The sequence below is a fragment of the Olea europaea genome, chromosome 15 (genome assembly GCF_002742605.1).
Source record: "Olea europaea var. sylvestris chromosome 15, O_europaea_v1, whole genome shotgun sequence".
NCBI classification, from domain to species: Eukaryota; Viridiplantae; Streptophyta; class Magnoliopsida; order Lamiales; family Oleaceae; genus Olea; species Olea europaea.
This window is the reverse complement of record NC_036251.1, coordinates 25,548,697-25,571,871: the sequence shown is the minus strand read 5'-3', so window position 1 is coordinate 25,571,871 and position 23,175 is coordinate 25,548,697. Positions and strand designations below refer to the sequence as shown.

The 23,175-nt window shown below is 36.0% G+C and overlaps 2 protein-coding genes across 2 annotated transcripts; both read left to right on the top strand.

Moving 5' to 3' along the window:
- Nucleotides 1-1,615: 1,615 nt before the first annotated feature.
- On the top strand, nt 1,616-16,455 carry LOC111410634 (PRKR-interacting protein 1-like). Its single transcript, XM_023041071.1, has 2 exons — nt 1,616-2,001; nt 15,943-16,455. The coding sequence occupies exons 1-2, from the start codon at nt 1,735-1,737 to the stop codon at nt 16,213-16,215; spliced, it is 540 nt and encodes a 179-aa protein (XP_022896839.1). The 5' UTR covers nt 1,616-1,734; the 3' UTR covers nt 16,216-16,455.
- A 3,410-nt stretch (nt 16,456-19,865) lies between these two features.
- Nucleotides 19,866-22,797, top strand: LOC111410633 (probable carbohydrate esterase At4g34215). The gene is made up of 2 exons (XM_023041070.1): nt 19,866-20,587; nt 22,407-22,797. Exons 1-2 carry the CDS (start codon nt 20,030-20,032, stop codon nt 22,602-22,604), a joined length of 756 nt encoding a protein of 251 aa, XP_022896838.1. The 5' UTR covers nt 19,866-20,029; the 3' UTR covers nt 22,605-22,797.
- Nucleotides 22,798-23,175: the final 378 nt, after the last annotated feature.

Genomic DNA, 23,175 nt, shown 5'->3' with positions numbered 1-23,175 from the left:
TTTTACTTTGGTCAAAATTGATCTTAGTCAACTAATGGTCAAATGGATGATTTTATTTGGACTTCAGATGCATATTTTTGAAAAGTTTGAATTGTGAGTAGCACAAACTGAAAATTAAGGTAAAGTCTGCAAAATATTGAAAAGTTATGGACCGCTGCTGCAATTTTTCCTAAAAACTATTTGTTCAATTTAAATTCCCATTTGACTTTGACTATATGTTTTCTTAACTTTGACCAAAAATGAGTAGGGTGTAACACTGTGTCCATATTTGGTATTGATTTAAATTATATTTTAATTTAATTTAAAATCAAACAATCAATATTAATCAGATATTTCATGGGTCCCACAATTTTGAACTATACATTTCAATTTTTTTTATTAAAATCTATTAAAAATTTAATTTTAATACCTATCAAACAAGGCTATACTTCAAGGTTTGGCTTGAATTAAGAAAAACAATCGCACGAAAATCATAATTGAGCTAAAATCAATAAATAAAGTGCTAAAACTCTAGCACTGACCTGATGGAAGATCTAGAAACAATGAATAGGAGATACTTCGAAAGAGGAAAGTTTGAATGGAAAAATACGAGTGGGTTCATGCGAATTGAAGATGAATCCATGGATTCGAAATCCAATAGTTGGGAGTTTTGACCATTTACAGTTGTGGCCTATGGGTATTTAAATGCTTTTGGGTGTTAATTTTAAAAATCAATTTTTTGATCGTTAGCTTGAAAGATGGGTTCTACATATGAGTGTAAAGATAAAAAAGGATGTCCGACTGCACCAAATAACAATAAGAAATTTGATATTTGAGCATGAAAAATATGCACCAAATAGGGGCTTTATTTAGCTGCGTAGGAGTTACATTTTTTTGACAAATAGTTCAAAGGGCTATTTTCCAATAAGGAAATATGCAAATATTCAGCAGGTGTTTGCCGCCCCCCCCCCCTTTTTAAGTGTATTTTAGAATAGTTGATTGATGAAAAATGTATAGTTGAAAAATAATGAAAAGTTTTTTTATTTACCTGTAATATTATTTTAATGGAGAATGTGTGGTTGAAAAGAAGAGACAGAAAAATATATTTTGAAAAAAATAGATATCAAACAAAACCTCAATTCCACTACCAACTTACAAAAAATAAACAATGTTATTCACACTCAATGTTAATACTTATTAGACTAATTTTTCTTAGATCTATGTACTTGAAATATATTCAATTGAGACGAGGTGAATATGGTTTATGGACTCTGTGTTATGGAGTTTCACTTTTTATTTTTAATGATTCACAAGTATTGACTACTTATATTTATCTATATATAGTTTAAATTATTTATAAATATTTTTCAAGCATGCTCAAATGATGACTTATTTATCGCTTTTTCCGTCAATTAAGAAAAATCAAATTCTGTACCATTGGGAAAGAAATTAGTTAAACGACCACCAACGAAATAATAATAATAATAATTTTTTGAGAAATCTTACAAGAATTTTTCACTTGTTTTAATAAATTATGACTATTCAAGTAAATAGAATTGACGAAATTAACATGCACATCAATGTGATACAGGAATATTTTATAATTATACACTTATGGTACACAAATAATTCACATCTCGATTAATAAAATACTTCAAATTTTACGTTACCTGTGCTATTATTTCCCCAAACATTTCTGTAAAGCGAATTCTAAGTCAGAGGCACCCAGGGTTCTGCAGAAGATTTAGAATTAGCATGTCATCGTCATCCGATAGGCAGACTTCAGTCGCTGCCGGCGATCTGCAGGTTGTCACGGCGGCGGAGAGGCATGTGAAGGTGCTCCCTCCTCGGCCCCCGGCTTCGACTTCTTCCAATGCCCTAGTTGAGTATACACCACCCCAACCTAACCCTGAAGATGAGGACCTCGAGGTAAAACTACGCCGTATTATTGAATGTGTGCCAGTTCGGGTCAACAACACCTCTGGTAGTTCCGCTGGTTCTGGCTCCGGTGACTTCCATCAGGTATTGCATACCGCTTTTTCTGTTATGAAGTATTAATATATCACTTAGATTTGAATCTAATTTGGTTCATTTGAATTGACTGTTCCTGGAAATTGTTATCATTTACGAGAATCACGATTTGGTATCACTAATTTACCTGAACATGGAGTATGAAATGTCTGTACTTAAGATAATTGCCTGTTGTGAGCAATTTCATACACTATTCTTGTTCATCATGTTCTTTTGTATAGGTAAGATTCCACAACATATAGAGCAAGCAAAATGGTGATTCATTTGTTGAATTATATGTACTATCAATACATTTGTTGGAAGATGTTGTTTCTCTTGGCAGAAAGCCGTGGTTGGGGGTAGGTAGAACTACATCTGAAGATCGGATGAAAGCAGGGGCGGACCTAGGATTATGATCCAGTGGGGGCGAGAAAAAATTATGTAAAAAAGAATTTCAAGTTAGAAATAACGATAATAATCAAAACGTAGTACTTTTTTACAATTGTTCCTTACAGCTTCTCATACTTTGAAAACGCCGTATAATAGTCTTGTTATCGATTTCGTTAAATACATCTTTTTCCACATACACAATTAAGCTATTATTCATCCATTGGTCTCCAGTCTGATTACGCAGTCGATTCTTCACAATGTTCATAGCCGAAAATACTCTTTCAACTGAAGCATTAGCAACTGGAAGAGTTAATCCTAAAGTCACAAGCATGTAAACTAATGGGTACACTTTATTTCTTTTGGTCCCAACCAACTTCAATGCAAGTTCACTAAGTCCCTTCAATTCTCTGAACTCCTTGTTAGAGCGCATATCAACAATATAGTTTCAAAGCTGATCATCAAGTGTCATGAGCTGTACCTTTGAAAAATCTTTAGGATAATACTTAGCAAGACGAATTAATTTATCCTTGTTAAAAGTAGAGAATGAATCATCGGGGCATAAACATGTTAAACAAAGAAGTAACTCTGTACTTGCCTCAGAAAAACGATCATTCAATTCTTGAAGTTGCATATCAATGACAGAATAAAATAAATCCACACGTAAGCGATGAAAAATTGTCATTTCTTCATTATTACGCCGTGAGCGACCGGGCGTACAAACACACTATCCATATCAAGAACATCAATATTATGCTTTTGACAAAAAGAAACGACTTCATCCAAAAAAGAATCACACTCATTGTCCCTCATTTCTTGGAGTCTTTGTTTGCATACTGTTACTAAACTCATGGCATTGACAATATCTTGATCTTTTCTTTGTAATGCCGTAGACAATTCATTTGAAATTCCTAAGACAGTTCTCATGAGGTGTAAATTAAACACAAACTCAAATGACTGCATTGAGTCCAATAAATTATCAGCATCACATCTTTGTTCACGTGTTGATCCATCAATTGAAATCATTTCAATGACATCAATTATAGGTGAGAACATCAAAATCAAAGTAACCAACGTACGATAATGCGATCCCCAACGTGTATCATCAAAACGTGCAATAGTACTTTGTTGATTAAGACCTCGCCCACTTGAAATCTCACCATTAATGAGTGCTTTAGAAATTATGGCTTCTTGTTTCTCTCGAAGAATATCACAACGTTTAGAAGAAGCTCCAAAAATATTCACCACTCTAGAAACCAAATTAAAGAGTTTTTGGACTTTCTCATGCTTCTTTGCTATAGCTATAAGAGTTAATTGAAGTTGATGAGCAAAACAATGAATATAAAAGACACTTGGATCCTCTTTCAAAATAAATGTTTTGAGACATTTGAACTCACCTTGCATATTACTCGCCCCATCATAATCTTGACCTCGCATATACTCAACCCATATCTTGAAAATAATTTATCTATAGCCGCTTTAAGTGATAGAGCTATAGTGTTGGAAACATGTTCAATCCCAATAAAACATTCAACCACGTCCCGTCTTATCAACGTAACGTAAAACAACAGACATTTGCTCCTTCACTGAGATATCTTGAGATTCATCAACTAAAATTGAAAAGAATGTATCATCAATATCTTTGATGATAACTGATGCAACACCAATAGAAAATTTAATGAAGAAGCTGAAATTCAATGAATCAGGAAGAAGAAATTAGGGGAAGGGAGGGAAGAAAAGAAGATAGGGGAAGAAGAATGGGAAAGAGGGGAATTTCACGACAAGCTACCAAAATAATTGTTCATTCATTATCTGTCAATTACATGGCGAAAAAGATTTAAATAACAAAGAAAACCCTAAGAGAGAGGGCCAAGCCCATTACACAAGTCCATAAAAGTAACCCAACTAAAATAAACAAAATAACAGTCTAACTAAAATGAAATAAATAAACTGGATGTCACTAAAATAAATAAACTAGATGTCCTCATCAACTCTACCGAGGTGGGAGAAAATTCGACCCTGTTGGTGGATATATCAATATAGGTTGCAATCAATTTTCCAACCATAAGTTGAGTGGTTGGGCAAGCTTTTTCCGGCGTTTGTAGAAATGTGTCAGTGGAGGTCTGAATCTGGTGTCCTCACCAACTCCCCCTGGGTGGACGGGAGGCGATCTGGCCAAGAAAGATCCTGCTGATTCCGATAAAGCTGCAATAAACTTGACCCAATTGCTGTAGTGTCTCTCTGGGGATCCATGTACAGTCATAATTTGGTCGATCAACCCAATGAATAAGGAAGCGCTGAACCTCTCCATCATGAGTTAACACAGTTTCTTCATCTAAAATAGTATCAATATTATCTTTGTGTACTGTGAGAGGTGGTGGTGGGTTAGAAGTGGTTAAAGAATCAGGATCAAGGTCCACAAAAGGAGTTAACAAAGGATCAGCTGAGGGAATGAAATAGCCTTTATAAGCAACTAAATCCTTAATATTGAAAGTAGAGTGGTAACCAAGGTGTGGTGGGATGTCAACAATGTATGCATTTGGGCTAACTTGCTTTAAAATTTTATAAGGACCAGCACTACGGGCTTGCAATTTGGCGGGTCCATGTAGACGCCGCTTTGGCCTAATGCAGACCATAACATAATCTCCAATATTAAACTCAATATGTCGTTTATGCAAATCAGCTTGGAGTTTATACTTTGCATTACTTGCTTCAAGTTATTTATTGATCTCAATATGCAAATCACGAAAGTGTTGTGCACATGCTTCTGCTGACACTGACACTCTAGCCTGTGGGGACATAGGAATGAGATCTAACGGCTTTCTAGGCTTATATACCCGTGAACAATTTCAAATGGACTCATACCTAATGAACGATTCATGGAACTGTTTTACGCAATTTGAGCTATTAGAAGGATCAAATCCCAATTTCGAAAATTTTCCTAGACCAGACATTGTAACAAATTACCAAGACTACGATTAACTACTTCAGTTTGATCGTTAGTCTGAGGGTGGTAGGCCGTAGAAAATTTTAATTTGGTACCCATCTTTTGTCACAAAGTTCTCCAAAAATGGCTAGTGAAACGAACATCCCTATTGAACACAATGGTCTTAGGAAGCCCATATAATTTGACAATCTCATTAAAGAACAACATGGCAACTTTGGACGCATCTGAGATCTTGCTACAGGGGATAAAATGAGCTATTTTTGAGAAACGATCGACAACCACAAAAATAGAATCATGTTTCTTTGGGGTGCGTGAAAGTTTTAACACAAAATCCATACTAACATCTTGCCAAGGACAATTAGGGACGGGAAGAGGAGTGTATAGGCCTGTGTTTTGCCTTTTCTGTTTGGCCAATTGACAAGTGTTACATGTACTAACAATCTTAGCCACATTTTTCTTCAAACTAGGCCAATAGAATTAGCGTTCAACCTCTATGGTCTTATCACGCTCAAAGTGACCGGCTAACCCTCCAGCATGAACTGACCACACTATGAAATTCCGCACTGAAATTCGAGGGATGCACAATTTATTGGCTCCAAAAAGGTAACCCTCTTCAAGGCGGAAGCCATCCGTGGTATCTGACTGTTTACCTTGCAATTCAAGAAAAATATCCTTAAAATCGGGACATGCCGCATAATACTCCTTAAGCCTTTCAAAACCGATGACCTTGACACTTATGATCGACAAAAGGGAGATACGACGAGTTAAAGCATCAGCTGCTTGGTTCTCCACGCCCTTCTTGTGTTTTAAAACAAACGAATAGGCTTGCAATATTCAATCCAACGACCATGCCTAGAGCTCAATCTTTTCTGGGAGTTGAGGTAACGGAGAGCCTCGTGGTCTGATTAAAGAACAAATAGTGGCGCCAATAGCGCAACGCTTGGACCACCACATACAATTCATTATTATAAGTTGAGTACTGTTGTTTGGCCTTATTTAACTTTTCACTGAAGTAAGCAACAGGGTGACGATCCTGACTCGAGACTCCTCCTATACCTAACCTGGAAGCATCACACTCGACCTCAAAGACTTTGGAAAAATCTGGAAAACGTATGACAGGAGCCTCTGTCATTCGCCTTTTGACCAACTTAAAGGTCTTAACTGCCTCTTGTGTCCAATGAAACTCCCCTTTCTTCATGCACTTTGTGATAGGAGCCATAATGGTGCTAAACCCCTTGATAAAGCGACGGTAAAATGTAGCTAAGTCGTGAAAACTCCTGACGTCATGAATAGTCTTAGGTTCAGGCCAATCAAGAATCGCCTGAATCTTAGCAGGATCAGTAGATACCCCTGTCGAAGAGACAACGAACCCAGGAAAACGACTGTATCGGTGAAGGAAAAGCACTTCTCGACATTAGCATACAGACTAGTTCCACGTAGGGTAGAACAAACTTGTGTAAGGTGGTCACGGTGTTGCTCCTTAGTCTTACTATAGATGAGAATATCATTAAAGTAGATAACAAGAAACTTACCCATGAAAACATATTGGCAAATAAGCACAGAAATAGGTAAAGGAATGGAAGCACATCTTGCACCTTCTATGATCCGCTCTTTGAAGGTGCGGATGAATTACTAGTCGAAGAGTTTGTTTCATTGCTCGCATAAAGGTGCTTGGCGTGTTGCTTAGCCCAAAAGGCATGACCAGCCATTCATAAAGACCATCTTTCGTTTAAAGGCGGTCTTCCACTCATCACGTGGGCGGATTCTAATATGATGATATCCACTCTTCAGATCAATTTTCAAAAAGATTGTAGCACCAACCATCATATCTAGCATATCGTCAAGTCTACGAATAGGAAAACGATTCTTCATCGTGATCCTATTGATGGAATGATTATCCACACACATTCTCCAAGAATCATCCTTCTCAGGGGTCAACAGGGCGGGAACTGCACAAGTGCTTAAACTCTCACGAATGAACCCCTTGTGAAGAGTTCATCTACTTGCCTCTGGAGTTCAACATGCTCAGTAGGATTCATCCTATAATGAGGCAAATGTGGAAGGAATGCCCTCGGGACGAAATCTATGGCATTCTGAATGTCCCGCAGGGGAGGTAATTCGTCAGATGGGTCCTCCGGGAATACATCCCGAAACTCTTGAAGAAATGAGTGAATTTCAGCAGGGCTCTCTATTGCGGAGTTCAATGGAACCTCCATAATGACAACAGCGAACACTGAGTCACTAACAAGTGAGCGCTCAAACTCCGTAGGGCTAATGATATGCGACCCTTTTCGTTCCACACTTTTCTTTGTTTTGTGTGAGCCAATAGGTTTTGGGGGCAGTGAGTTAAAGTGAATCTTCTTTCCATTAAACACGAAAGAGCAGGAATTGAATCGATCATAGATGGTTACATCTAGGTCAAATAACCAAGGTCGTCCCAAAATGACGTGCCCGACATCCATCGAAATGACGTCACACCATATATGGTCCTTATATTTGAGGAACTAGATAGGGACTAGACAACGCTCCTTGCCAGTTATAAAAGAGGTATCAATCTAAGAGACGCTATACGACTGAGGGTGAGGAATTGGCTTTAACCCAAGATGGGATACAGTAGCCATCGAAACTGCATTAATGCAGTTGCACTATCCACGATAACTTTATAGCCCTTATTATTTATCTTGATGTAAGTGTGGAAGATGGCATGACGACGCTAATTATCAGCATCCTTGGGTTGGGTAAGAGTGCAACGGACGACACCGACTCTAGGCGTGTATGGGACAAGAGGATTGGTTTGAATACAACCTAAGAAGGTATCTTTACTATCCTCCAAGTCATCATACTCTTCCAACGTAGGTTCATAAACCTGGTCCTTTAATGGTTCGTAAACTATACCTTCACGCTCTTCCATAACTAGTGCTCGGCTAGGACACTTAGAAGAAATGTGACTGAAACCTTTACAGTTGAAACATTGAAAACGAGAGGGAGGACGCCCTTGAAACCTCAAAACCTTTACCCTTACTATTTGATGTAGGGCTAGCATTAGAAGGAGGAGGCCCTAGAATAGATTTAGGGGATGGAGTGGATGAAGAAGAGGTTGCAGTGCGGGTGTCACTACGAGTTCTATACAGTATTGTAGTCACTAACTCGTAATCCCGAACGAAAGAGTAGGCGGTGTCAAGAGTGGTGACGCCTTTAAGGACAAGCTCATGTCTAAGATCATCTCTTATGCCTTGCCTAAACCTACTCAAGGTCATGACCTCATTCTCAACAACCTGACATCTCATTCGAAACTCATCAAACTGAGCAACGTATTCGATCATAGGTCGATTGCTTTGCGTAAGTGCATTCCATTGATCCAGCAAGTTATCCCTATAAGATTGAGGTAAATACTTTTCTTGAAGGCGACGCTTCATTTCATTCTAACTCCCAACAGGGGGAGCATGACGTTTCTCCAGGAGGTCTTCAACACTTTCCCAAAAGAGTTGAGCAGTGCCAGTTAATTTCAAACTGGCAAATTGTATCCTCCGATCTTCCGGGACCTCATACCAGGCGAAGAGACGATCCATATCTTTAACCCATTGATTGAATACACTAGGATTTACACAATCATCAAATGTAGGGGCATTTGACTTAATGTTTCGAAAGAGACGCTCCTCGTGGCGAGGGGAAGACTGTGTACCATGACGGTGATACTCTCGTTCTCGTCCACGAGCCTAATTTTCATCCCTACAATCATGTTTGGCATGGTGTCAACCACCTTGTGGACGACGATAAGGTCTATTAATGGAAATTTCAGAGTTTTCAGCTTCAGTCGAATATGGGGTTGGATGAAGATTGTTCAACCTAGTGGCTAGGGCTCTATTCTCTTCACGAGTAGCAGTTCTCTCAATTTGGACAGCCGTTAATTGATTTTGTAATTGTGCCTACTGTCGGGTGAGGGCCTCAATTTGGGACGGATCCATGGCAAGGGTACTAGAGCTTGAGGTAGTAATGCGATCACTACGTAAATGCATACAAAGTAACACTAGCTAAGTGAAATGCACTACTGAGATCAATAAAAAATGGGTACCAACAGTAAAATAGCAATTTTTTTAGTTTTTAATTTTTAAGTTACTTAAAAAAAAGATGGGATTACGTAGGGCCGAACGTGGCAAGCTAATCATATTGATGCAAATAAAATAGAAAGCAAGGATACAAATGACTATTCGAAAGGTCTAATCACGTGGGGGTAATCGGGGAACAATGGATGTTAACTCACAAATTTTGATCAAGTGGATTTTTAAGACTACAATTATCAAATAACAGCAACACAAGTAATGTAAATGATGCGATCTTAAAATGAAGTAGTGTAAACCAACAATAAATAGAGGTCAAGGATTTCCCGTCGTTTAGTTGCTCGAACTGTTGACACGTGGGCTCTGGATATAATTGCGTCCTTTCCTTCGTTTCAGGTGGTTTCTTGTGAATATGAGTGACTACTGTTCTAGTTCTGCTAGTGGTGTATGTAGAAACTGTCCCTCTGTTGTGGTGTTGCGACGGCAGGTTGCGGTGGAGATGATTGTGACTTCTATCCTGAGTGTGTAAGTGAAGGGGTGTACTGTGTTTGGTTTGTGTGTAGGTGGAACGATTTGTCTGGTAACTGTAGTTTATGGTGGCTATGGTGACTGAGAAGAAATGGGTTGTGGGTTTGAATTGGATTAAGCGAGTGAGTTTTAACTGGGATTGAGAGTAATTTGGACAACTAGTTTATGGCCCAAATGTCTTGATAAAAGGAATGGGCTCGCGGGTAATAATTATTTGTGGATATATGGATTATTATAGGGTTGGGTTAACGTAAGGTGGGCTGATCTTGTATATAGGCTGAATGTAAGTAGGGTTTGATTGCTAGGGATGAAATTTATGAAACAACACACTTAGCAGCAGCAAACTCCTAAAACTCCAAAACTGATTTTTTTTTTTCCAAAAACTGACAGAAATACAAAAACTGACTTTTTGGGCTGTGAACAGTACCCATGAACAGTAACCTCTTTTTTTTTTTTTCCCAAAGAAAGAAAACTGAAAAAAAATGGCAACTCCTGCTCTTACACTAAATCTTCAATTGTGCTGTTCCAACAATTTTATTTTTTTTGGGAAGGAAGCAGGAAGAAATTTTTGGATTGGAGATGAGAGATTACCCAATTTTAGGTTCTGATACCAAATTTGATGCAGCACCAATAGAAAATTTAATGAAGAAACTGTAATTCAATGAATCAGGAAAAAGAAATCAGGAAGAAGGGAGGGAAGAAAAGAAAATAGGGGAAGAAGAATGGGAAAGAGGGGAATTTTGCCACAAGCCACCAAAATAATTATTTATTCATCAACTGTCAATTAGATGACGAATGAGATTTAAATAACAAAGAAAACCCTAAGAGAGAGGGTTAAGCCCATTATACAAGTCCATAAAAGTAACCCAACTAAAATAAACAAAACAACAGTTCAACTAAAATGAAATAAATAAATTAGGTGTCACTAAAATAAATAAACTAGATGTCCTCATCAACTGATGCAGCACCAATAGAAAATTTAATTAAGAAATTGAAATTTAATGAATCAGGAAGAAGTAATCAGGGGAAGGGAGGGAAGAAAAGAAAATTGGGGAAAAAGAATGGAAAAGAGGGGAATTTCGCCATAAGCCACAAAATAATTATTTATTCATCAACTATCAATTACATGGCGAAAGAGATTTAAATAACAAAGAAAACCCTAAGAGAGAGGGCTAAGCCCATTACACAAATCCATAAAAGTAACTCAACTAAAATAAACAAAACAACAGTCCAACTAAAATGAAATAAATGAACTGGATGTCACTAAAATAAATAAACTAGATGTCCTCATCAACTCTCTTGGGGCGGGAGAAAACTCGACCCTATCGAGTGGATATATCAATATAAGTTGCAGTCAATCTCCCAATCATAAGCTGGGTGGTTGGGCAAGCTTCTTTCGGCGTCTGTAAAAATGTGTCAATGGAGGTCTGAATCTGGTGTCCTCACCAATAACATCAATCGTTTCAACACCTCCAGCACTTACAATATCCTTCTGAATTTTTGGTGATGTTAGTTTGTAATTTTTTGGAGCATTTTTCGAAGTGATAGCTTTAATCCTTTCATTATGATCACAGCTAGAAACTTCAACTGTTCAAGAAAGTTACCTTGATTATTTGACTCTTCACACTTGTTGTGCATGTGGCTTATATAGAGTGGAACATAGGTCTTGGATCAAATGGGCCGATGTCGGCGCGGAGCGGAGCGACGGCATCGATCTTGCGCAGGTTTAATTCACTGTCTGGTTGTTAGGGATGCTGAATAGGTTGAGTGTTGCCCCCGCGGTACGGTACATGGGTATTTCCTGTACGAGCCTTAAAGTTTTATATGAGCCCAGGCTAGTGTTAGTATAAATAATATATTGTAACCCTATTTTTCACTATTGAATAAAGATATTTCTGCTTCGCTCTCATGGACCTGCACACCGCCGAACCACGTAAATTTTTGTGTTGATTTTCTTTTCCATCTCTTTAATATTGCGCATAAAATTCCAACAACACTCATCATGACCACGAAAAGCTAGTCCTTGATGTAAAAGAAGTCGTATACAATCAATTGATGCATTCAAACGAATTTGATATGCACTCCGTGCTCGTTTTGGTTGCTTGAATAAAACTGTCTCAATATGTTGCTCTTGATTCATCAAGGCTTCACAGTTTCTTCAGGCTTGATTGTGTGCACTATGGACATCTCCAACATGAACTCCAAGTCTATCCTTCTTTTTAAAATTATGGAGCCCCTTTTTTACAAAAGCATCACCACTTCTTTATTCCCTATTGTTTGGTCTAAAAAGATAACAGTATAAGCAAAATGAAGCATTTTTACTTATACTATATTCTAACCAATCAGGATATTCATTGAACCAAGTAGGAATGAATGGCCTTGATTTTTTACGTGGAAACACGTGACTCCGAGGTTGACACGGACGTCTCTGCAAGTATGCTCCTCTTATTTGATGTCGAAGATTAACATTGTAATCCAATATTGGAGTTCTTAATTTGGGATCCGTGGGAAGTTGTGCAATTTCAATATGCTCAATACTTGCTTTCTTTACCTCATCATTTTCTTAAAAATTAGTGTCATCAATACTTGCTTCTTTTGCTTCATCATTTTCTCCAACAGTAGTATCCTTACCACTGGCTTCCTTTGCTTCGACATTTTCTTGAATAGAAATTTCCTCAATGCATTGTTTCTTTGCCTCGACATTTTCTTCAGTAGATATTTGAGATACCCTTTTAAAATATCTCAACATATCTTCCTATCCTACAAGCCAAACAATGCTTGCATAAATATACCAACGGTGAAATGGAAATTTAAGAGATGAACTCCGAATCTAAAATTGATGAACTAAAATGACCTTGATCTCAAAAATAAGTGAGTTTCTCGAGTAATATAAATGAAATACAAATACTCAGATTGATACTTGGATATCAAATATAAGTAACTAAAACCCAAGAGACCTAAATCCTAATGTGAAAAAATTTTACAGGTTCCGGTAAAAATATGTAAAAAGGGTAACAATCGACATTTGAGAATCCAGGTCCAACAACTGAACCACTACAATCCAAATTCAAGACATTTTCAATTCCGTCCCTGATCCAAATTCCTAGACAGGAAACTCAGGAAGTAATTAAGTAAATCTAAGTTATCTAACAATTTACAATTCAAGACATTTTCAATTCATATTGCTGAAATATCAATTCATTTCATTCACTGACACTGATTCACGGCTTCATATATTTTTTTAATCCAACCACAATATCTAAACTTGCTATTTGCATAAATAACTATATAAAACATAAATAATAGGATTAAGACAGAGAAATTGATTACCAAATTTTGTTTCTTCAATCTATTCGCACTGCACCGTCCGTCCTCCATCACACTCGCGCACTCTCGCTTCCTCACACTGGTTCTGGTTTATAGGGTTTGGGAATTATGGATCTTATTTTCAATGTTAAAAACTTAAAAGATTGTTGGTCTTGGGTTAAAAATCATGGGCTTCTATTAATCTATTGTATGGGCTTTTTTGAATGTCAAGAAAATTTAGTGTCCAATGGGGGCAATTAATAGGTCCGCCCCTGGATGAAAGCTATTATTGTTCCATCAATTGGGAGCTAATCTGGGATAGTTTTAGTTGAAAGAACTTTGATGAAGAAAAGTCAAATGATTACAATCCTAATAGCAGGTGTCGTAATTTCTGTCAAGGCAAACAAACTTGATTTGACTAGATATATGGTTGAAAGGATTTATGATTAGGCCAAACAGGTTGCAGCCCTTCTCCTGACAGTTATCTGTCTATGAGGCCAACTTGTGTTAGAGAGGCTGCCATGGTATAAAATCCCAAACCAGAAGCAAATATAGAAGCCAACTTTAATAATCCCAAAACATGCTCGTTTCACTCGTGCCCAATTTTTTTTAAGTACAGGCTTCTAAAAAATACCCGATCTCTAGTGGTAAATAAATGGACTTGAATTTGAAAACCTAAAAGTCCACCACTGAAACCGATTAAAATTAAGGTGAAAGCCTCGAAAGGCATGCATCTAATGTCCAAGATGCGTAAGCCTCTGGTTGTCAAGGGTACGCCTCACCTCAAAGACTGCAAGGCGTAAGCCTCACACACCTTCGGAAACAATGGATCCATGTTGACATGAAATTGTGAAGTGCAACCATAATGAGTCTTGGGTATATACTTGGAATAGCATGTTGCCACTAACCGTTACTCCTATTTACCAAGCAATGGACAATTCCCCTTTTTAACATGGCAATTCAATTTAGCAGGTGGATTTAGAGATGAGAGAAATTGGTTGGATTGCTAAATTCCCTTGCATCTGTACGCATAAATTTGGACCATCTGTGATGACAATGTGTACAGCGTAGTGGGACCCACAATATAATGTGCCTGCATGCTCACACAAATGGTTTAATCCACGCTCTTGCAAAGCTTGAATGTGTTTAGCATTTCTCAACAGAAAGTTGCGAGAATTTGAGGCTTGTTTGTCAAAAAAATTTAAAAGCTTTTCCTAAGATCATTTATGTAATTAGAATGGGGAAAATGTGGCAAATTTATAAGGCAATCATTGACTATTAGAACTGTATAGGTGACTGCAGTAGCTTTGATGTAAGGACTAAGGATATAGAGAATATAGTTGTTGAGTAAACACAAATGCGAGATTATGGGATGTAATTATAGCCTATAGTGAAATAAGTTCCCACCAAAGCTCAATGCGGAGAGGTAGGGATGGAAAATATAATCATGCCCTAATCAATTGCAAATAATGGCACTTGTCATTTTTAATGCAAAGGAACCGTTAATGCACTTATCTACGTTACAAAACTCGTCTTTGGTAATATTTTATGTTTGTGTCTAGAGTAAGAAACATTCTCTCTTTTGAGATGAGGATTATTTCCCTGCTATTAGATGAGAGTCCCTTGTAGAGGGGTGTATTAACACTGAAATTCGAACATTGAAAACAGAGAACAAAATAGTATTTGAACACTTCAAGTATCTAAATTTTAAGTACTGGAATTTAAGCTTGCAATTTATAAATTTAAAGCATTGTAACGATTAATATTTTAAATAATTATGCAAAGCTTAAGAGTGAATGCAAAGTTTTTCAATTTCAATTAAAAGCTGATAATAAACTTAAATAAATAGAAGACGAAACATGTAGCATCAACCAAACAGAAATTTGAAAAGGCATCAGCAAGTGTGTTGCCGACTATAGCTTTGGTTAAGCTCAAGCTCCTAAGGTTTCATTTATGACACCTTTTGTTTGATTATTTTTATGTATGTGTATGAATATATATGTACTGTAATAGTTGCAAGTATGAAACCAATATAAAACAAGAAATTATTTAAATAGAAGCGATAAATCCTCTTACTCTGCCTGAACAAATACTAATCTCATAAACCATAGTGCTGCTGACTGAATGCAGAAACACATGCAGCTGAAAAATCCTTCTTTGCAAACATTGATTAATATTCAAAATAAAGTATGGGGAACAAATTCCAACAATATATTTCTCCATCGAGGAAGAAAAACCCTAGATTATAAATTCATACATGGCTCACTCCTCTCAAAGAATGGCATGCAACAGTATTTGCTTTGTTAAAAATAGAGCTCTCTCTGTCTGGCAGTTTTCCCCTGTTATGTCTGAAACTCGAATTCTTCACTGGATTTAAATTGCAGCTGAGCTGAACGCGATGCAGAGATTAGACAAACTGTTCTTTAGATATTATGTGCAACTTTATAGGTTTGCATATTAGGTTTCAAAAGAGCAAATTGACCGTCAGCATTTTATATTATCAGATTAAGTTTTGTTTCTTCTGCTGGAATATTCATGCATAGTTTTGGAAGGTCTGATTATTTTAGATGCACCAGAATATTGTTAACAAACAATTCAAATATAATAAGCTCAAAAATAGTTTTTAGCTTTTAGGACTTTAATGTGATTATTGAAATCTCTATAGCTTAACACCTCATGTTTATCCCCTGGCATGAAGATTTAACCCTTTTTGGGTCATGATTACAGTATAGGCAGATGAGACGGAAAGAACAAGATCGGCTTGCCAGGATGGATGCTGATTACCAGAAAAGGAAAGAAATTACAGAATTCATTCGGAGAAGGGAAGAAAGATTAAAAGCTGCAGAGGAGCGCACAGCAAAAAAGCGTTTGAAACGGCAGAAAAAGAAACAGAAGAAGCAAGAGAAGAAGTGCAAATTGAATGCTGTCGAAGAAGAGCATAAGAAGGAACAATCTTCCGATGAAGATGGAGACACGGAAAATGATGAAACTGAGAGATGATTTATATGTACCATTATGCTCAAGGGTAGCCTTGCTGTATCAATTGTTGTGACAAGTTTTTGACAACCGTTTTGCTGAAAAAAATAGGTGCTCCACAAAAAAAAAAATGAATTGTTTCTTAACTTAAAAGAAAAATTGTCTTCTGCATTCATTTGCACCATCCCATTGGTTATAGGTGGATCCACAAAAAAAAAATGACTTGTTTCTTAACCTAAAATGAAAATTTGTCTTTTGTTTTCATATGCACCATCCTATTGGTTAGATTGAATGGCATCACAAGAAATTGACAATTGATGCGATGTAACACTGGATAGATCATGTCACTCGATATTGATCACCACTTGATTTGAAAGCCCACCCACTCTTTTGCACCTATTGGACACTCTTTTGCGCCTATTGGATCACGTCATCTCCAGCGCTGTAAAATTTATACCAAATGAATAGTGGTTAATCATTTTCTTCCTTTTTTATATTCTTAGTAATTTATTTACTTGAAAATATTATTTATTTAATCATTTTATAAATACGTAAATTACTAAGGCCCTATTTGAGCTCCATTATTTTTTCATTAAAATGAAAAATATGATCGTTATTTATCACATTAAGTTATTATATTTGACTTTTTATTTCTTGTGTGGGGCCTATAACGACTATATTTTTCATTCTCATTTTTACAATAATGTGGTTCAAACGGGGGCTAAATAAATAATTACGTTAAATTATGTAAAATATTAAATTCATTAATAAATATAAAAAAATAGTACAATTAATAAAAACACCGCAACAACGAAAATATTAAATCATTTCATCAACAAATGTATTTTCGTCGTTTAATATATTTCGTATTAATTAGCGCTGCATAAATCTCTCGAATCGAACTCGATGGTTCTTGTCAAATAAATACCCGAACGGGTATCTGAATTGAGAACCGACGGGTACGGTTCGATTCTCGTTCTAGACCAAGAACCGAAGAGCTGAATAAATTAAATTATTTTAATTTTAATTTTTTTCTAAACAAATTAACAATTTCTAAATCCAAATTTTTTGCTCAAAAATTTGTTTCATTTCTAATTTTTTAATTTTTGGCTTAATTACCCATTTTATTGTTTCATTTTTTAACCCAACATCATCCAACCCACTAAATAATCTTAAACACCATAACGTTGTCTCGACTCTCGCACTCATTCTCCCAGCCTCACTGACATTCCAAAACCTATACAATCGTCGACTGAAGCTGTGACCACCGACTGAAGCTGTAACCTCCGCCAATCGAAGCTATGACCGCAGCGATCATTTGAACAAAGTAGTCTACTGGTCTCTGACATTCCTAAACCATTGCAGTTATTTAGAGCTTGGATTCAAGGGGTTAAATGTTCATGTGATTTTAATGAGTTATTTAGCGCTAGAGAATTTGTATTTGCTTTCTGTTGAATTCTGCTTGAGAGACTTGCAGTTGAAGATTTTGTTGAAGAATTTGTATATGGTTTCTGACTTTTGGTTGAATTCTATTTGAGAGACTCGAGAAGAAAATCAGAGGATGGCCTATCCAGCATAGTATAACTCAAGAAGGAAATTAGGCCGCAATTGTCTCAATTCCTTTCTGCCTCAAAATTAGTTTCCGGAAAGGAAGTCAAGTGTATGAGTCTATGACTATTGTTGTCAAGACTATAGCCAAACATGTTTTCATCCGTGTCTGCCTTGAAAGGTCTACCTTAGACTATTACTATCCAATGTCCACTACATGTGGGATTGAACTCAACTTCCATGTTGAATTTAAATATTGCATTTTCTCCCCAATTCCTACGCCTTTCTTTTTCCATGTTATCAAGTCGTCTATAGTGGAATCATGTTAATAAGATTGGTTTTGGTAGGTTTGTATGCAACATCTAAATTGGAGAAATAGCCAGTTAATCATGTTAATATGATCAGTTAGCAGTTAGCTTATGCTCTTTAAGGGTTTTCCAGAATGTTTTACTGGTTTCTTTCTGTTCAATTGGTGCAACTATCATTTGTTAGTGTTTGATGATTTTGTTCCACATTGTTTGTGCAGGATTTAATAAAGTTTCTTGTTAAGGTGATATCAATTCTGGATGCTTAAATGGGAGACAAAAAACAGCCTAATGAGAGGTCAGAATTATTTCACTAAAAACAGCATATGAGGACATTAAGACAAGTAATAAAATATATGTTATATATATATATATATATATATATATTTTTATAAAATCTTATTAGTTGAACAAATTTGAATTTATTTATGTTTATTAATAACTTAATTGTGCTTTTTCAATTTTTTCTTGCAGAGTTTCTTAATAGTGAGTATGGAAAGTCAAGCAATTGATGGATAGTTGAAGTTTTAGTATTAGTATCTATTATTTGGTATTTCTAAATTGTAAGTATTGGTAAATTAATCTTACTGGACAACTTGTTATTTACATGTTATTAAATTTAACTATGTTAATTTGTAAAACTACGATTGAATGCGTCATTAGTTGTATTTATATAGTGTTGTTATAAATGTTAAAAAATTTAATTATAGTACGGAACCGAATGGAACCGAACGATTCCATAATTATGTTTGGACCCTACGGTTCCATTTACTAAATATCCGAAAATTTTGGTTCGATTTGGTTCTCTTTAGAACCGAATTGACCTACGCCCATCTCCAGCGTTAACTTTAAGATATAATCGTGTTTGTTATATTTTAATTTTCTTTCTTCTTTTAATTAATTCATTAATTATTATTTTTACATTTAAAATTTATTTTAATGCAAATAATAATAATAATTTATTGTATTAAAAAATATATAACACAAATAACACAATTTTTTTAATCAATTTATTTGGAAAAGGATAAGAAAGGGTAAAAAAGACTTTAAACACTTTGCACCAAAATAGTATAATTTAATGCAACACTATTCATTTATAGCGTTGCATTGGAGTTTTTTTACAACAAAAAATAGTGCATTTTGGTGTTTTGGATCCCACATTGGAGATTGAGTCACTTATCTCTATACACACTCTTTTCCACCTACTGGAAGTCAATAAAAGTCTAAAAAACAAAATTTGCAAATAAATATAAATGGAGGGCATTACAAAAGACTCACTTGTATTTTAGCCACATGTTTGGCAATCTTTAAAAATTTAAATTTTTTGTTAGAATATCATTCTTCACCACACATTGATACAATAAAATATTGTACACATAAATAAATAAATTTTTCTTAATTTTTAATCACATATTTTTCAAAAATAATATTCAGAACTCTTTAATTTTTTAAATAATGAGTGTCAAACATGGCTTTAATAGCAAACATAACCAAATTCAATGGAATGTGTTGATATATTGTGCACGTTAGCCTCTCATGTTGCTTCTTTAACTTTCGAGTGTTAGAACTTTTACTTCACTATTCATTATAACCTTACATCACCACTATTTCTTCGTCAGATTCTCGTCTTTCTCATTTTCCAGTACATATTCAACTTCGGTTTCTTCTCATTTTCTTGTGAGTTTTACCATTGTAGCTTGAATTTGGGAATTTCATCATATAAAACAAAAGCAAATAAAATAACATCACCAACTCAAAACTGTAAAAAATAAAAAACAATTGACTAAAATAAATATTAAATTGCACAGTTAATTCTAAAATAGAGTCTATAGAGAGACGTTTCGACCGTGAGCAATGGAGATTCATCACCAACTCTGTTTCCTGCGTTACATTTTTATTAGTCTTTATGATTAGCCTGGTTTTCTTACAAATTCTAGTTTCCATTTGAATCCGATAAACAAGAATTGCTATTTTTAAGTCCATTAATGGAGCTTCCCAATTCTACCCAAAAAAATGATACCCAACCCCAATCCACAAGACAAATCTTCATCCTATCAGGCCAAAGCAACATGGCGGGCCGCGGCGGAGTCGACAAACAGAAAAAATGGGACGGTGTTGTTCCGCCGGAGTGCTCTCCTGACCCTTCCAAAATTCACCGCCTCAACGCTAACCTCCAGTGGGAGCCAGCAGCTGAACCCCTCCACTACGACATCGATTGCAAGAAAACGTGCGGAGTGGGGCCCGGGATGTCGTTCGCAAACGCGGTGAAGGAGCGCCTGGGAATCATCGGCCTGGTGCCGTGTGCTGTAGGTGGGACCGCGATCAAGGAGTGGGAGCGTGGAGCCCTACTGTACGAGAACATGGTGAAGAGGGCTGCAGCCGCAGTGCAGGGTGGCTCCGGTGAAATTAGGGCAATGTTGTGGTATCAGGGGGAGAGTGATGCATTAAATCAGCATGATGCGGACAGTTATAAGGAGAATATGGAGGCACTTATTCATAACGTGCGTGCTGATCTGAATTTGCCTTCTCTTCCGGTGATTCAGGTCAGTTGGTTATGTTTTTCTGATCAAAATTAATGAGTAACTAAGCAGAAAATTGATAATTTTATATTCAATAAATCAAAATTAGTAGAGAATAGCAATGCCTATGAATAAGCATGACTCAATAATCCGTACTTGTGTTCCTAATTAGAGGAATATTATCTTAAAGCTTAGCTGGAGCCCAGAGTCAATAAGGTAGAAAAGCAACACACAAAAAATCTATCCATATCTGGCATGCTATTAAGGCTTGCGGTTCTTGCAAGAAGGTGGGTCGTTTGAGAACATTAATCCTTGAATCTGAAAGCTCGTTTGAACATTTAGATAGTTCGAATGGCTCGTCTGGGCATTATGGTATCTGATATAGTATTAAGATTTGAGGTCCTATCTTAAAATGTCTATATTATCGTTGAGGAGACCAGCTCAAATCCATATGTGGGATTTATGCCTTAATATTGCAGCAATAGAAAGGATGGTACAATATAATGAGAAAGATTCCAACTTGCCCCCTATAATTTGGAGCTATCCAATTCTCCCTATCAAATGTGCCATCTTATAATCCCATACATCATGACATGTAATTGGACTTTGATTAGGGTTATGGCAATCTGGGCTGGTACTTGTACTGAATGTATCAGTCTTTGCATGTCTCATTTCAATTTTTCTCACACAAAATAATTTTCTTGCTCTCAATTGTGTATATACATTTGCTTTCATACTGTCTTCCTTTCTCATCAGTTTCCTTTGGTTCAAATAGATCTAGCTTCAAATTCAACCAATCCGAGCCTTTTAGTTCTCGTTTCCTAATTAGTTGTCTTACTAATTGTTCTCTTTATTTGATACAAATATAATCAAATGTTGATTTTTTGGTCCTCTTCCCCTAGAGACAGGGGGCTCAATGGAAGGATGAATAGCACCAATCTTTAGAGAGCATGTTAGGATGTTCGTTGAGGTTAAACATAGTAACTCATTCTACTATTCTCAATGTTTTGGTTTTTATATTACTTGGTTTAGGTTTACGAAGTCCCAACCAATCCCGAACATACTTGAATTACTGTACACAGTTTTAACAAATCACATAATAAGCTCATGTTTGGTTTAACTAAAAAAAATGATAAAAATTTAAATCGAAGTTAATAATTAATTCTAGAGAAAAATGCATAATTACAAAGGTTAAAAGCCACACTTTGAAAAATAAGAAACTTGTGAAGAAGTTTCAAAAATCTGGTGGCCGGCGCTGCTTATGCGGTGGCAGCAGCAGGCAGCAATTGTGGTAGTGTGGGTGTGATTGTGACTTGGAGGAATGGGGAAACGAATGAATTAGGGTTTGATAATTAGCGAAATCAAACAGGGGCTCAGTGAGTGTAAAATGCACAGTAGCAAACATAAAACAAGAAAAGTCACCTTCCCCCTACACAGTAAGACAAGCACACGTTTCCTATGTCTTACATTACACCTAAATGTTTGGTTTTTCAAGTTTTTCAGGTCTAAATTTCCAACACATTTCTGGTTTTGTGACGACTTTGTTGCATTCTACGTCATTAAGTTAGATCTCGACTCGTGACTTGTGAGCTTGTGAACACTATGGGAACCTTCCCCGTGCATATATAACTTGTTCTAAATAAATATTTACTTCTTTACACTCATTTCAGCTCCATTTCCATGATATATGCAGTTTTGTCGTTTATATTACAAAACATATCATTGTGTTGTACATACTATTGGGTACCCCTCCCCAATCCACCCCGAAATGTCTACGTGAATCGAGTGTGCAGTGGCCTATGTATTTCTTTTGCTTAGTATGCTGAGTATTATCATGTTACAGGTTGCAATTGGACTAGTAAAAGGCGAATTCGTGGAGAAAATTAGAGAAATTCAGAAGGGGATTGACCTCCCTAATGTTGTATGTGTGGATGCTATTGGATTGAAGCTCAAGGAAGATAACCTTCACCTGACTACAGAGGCCCAGGCTCAACTCGGCCGCATGCTGGCTGATGCGTATCTTGCCCATTTCTGGCCATAGCCTTCTTCATCCGCTCATGCTTGATCAATATTTCTTACTCTCTTTCGTTTTCTATTTTGTTTCCATTATCGGGGTGTGAATTAACGATTTTTTTTTTTTTTAATCATTATTCGGTTTGTTATGTTCATTGAGCTGGGATGTATAATGAAAATTTCATAACTATGGTGGTTTAAGAACTCAATATCAAAATTAATAAAATCTTGTTAAATACTTTCGAAAGTCAGGTGATAATGGATGATCGTAATTTATAAATTGTGTAATTGTAATTTAATCTATACGTGACATGTCAGTTACATTAACGAGACCACATGATTTCTGAATAATAATAATAATAATAATAATAATAATAATAATAATAATAATAATAATAATAATGCTTGATTAACAAAATTAAAAAATTAAAAAACCACATTTTATTTCACGCAATTTTCATTTAAACAAATACATATTAATTAATAATAATTTCATATTAACTTGTTTGACAATCATTAAAACAAAATTCTCTTTTTCTCACTCTCATTTTTAACTGCGCATTCTCACAATAAAATATTTTGTATGCAAATCAACAACT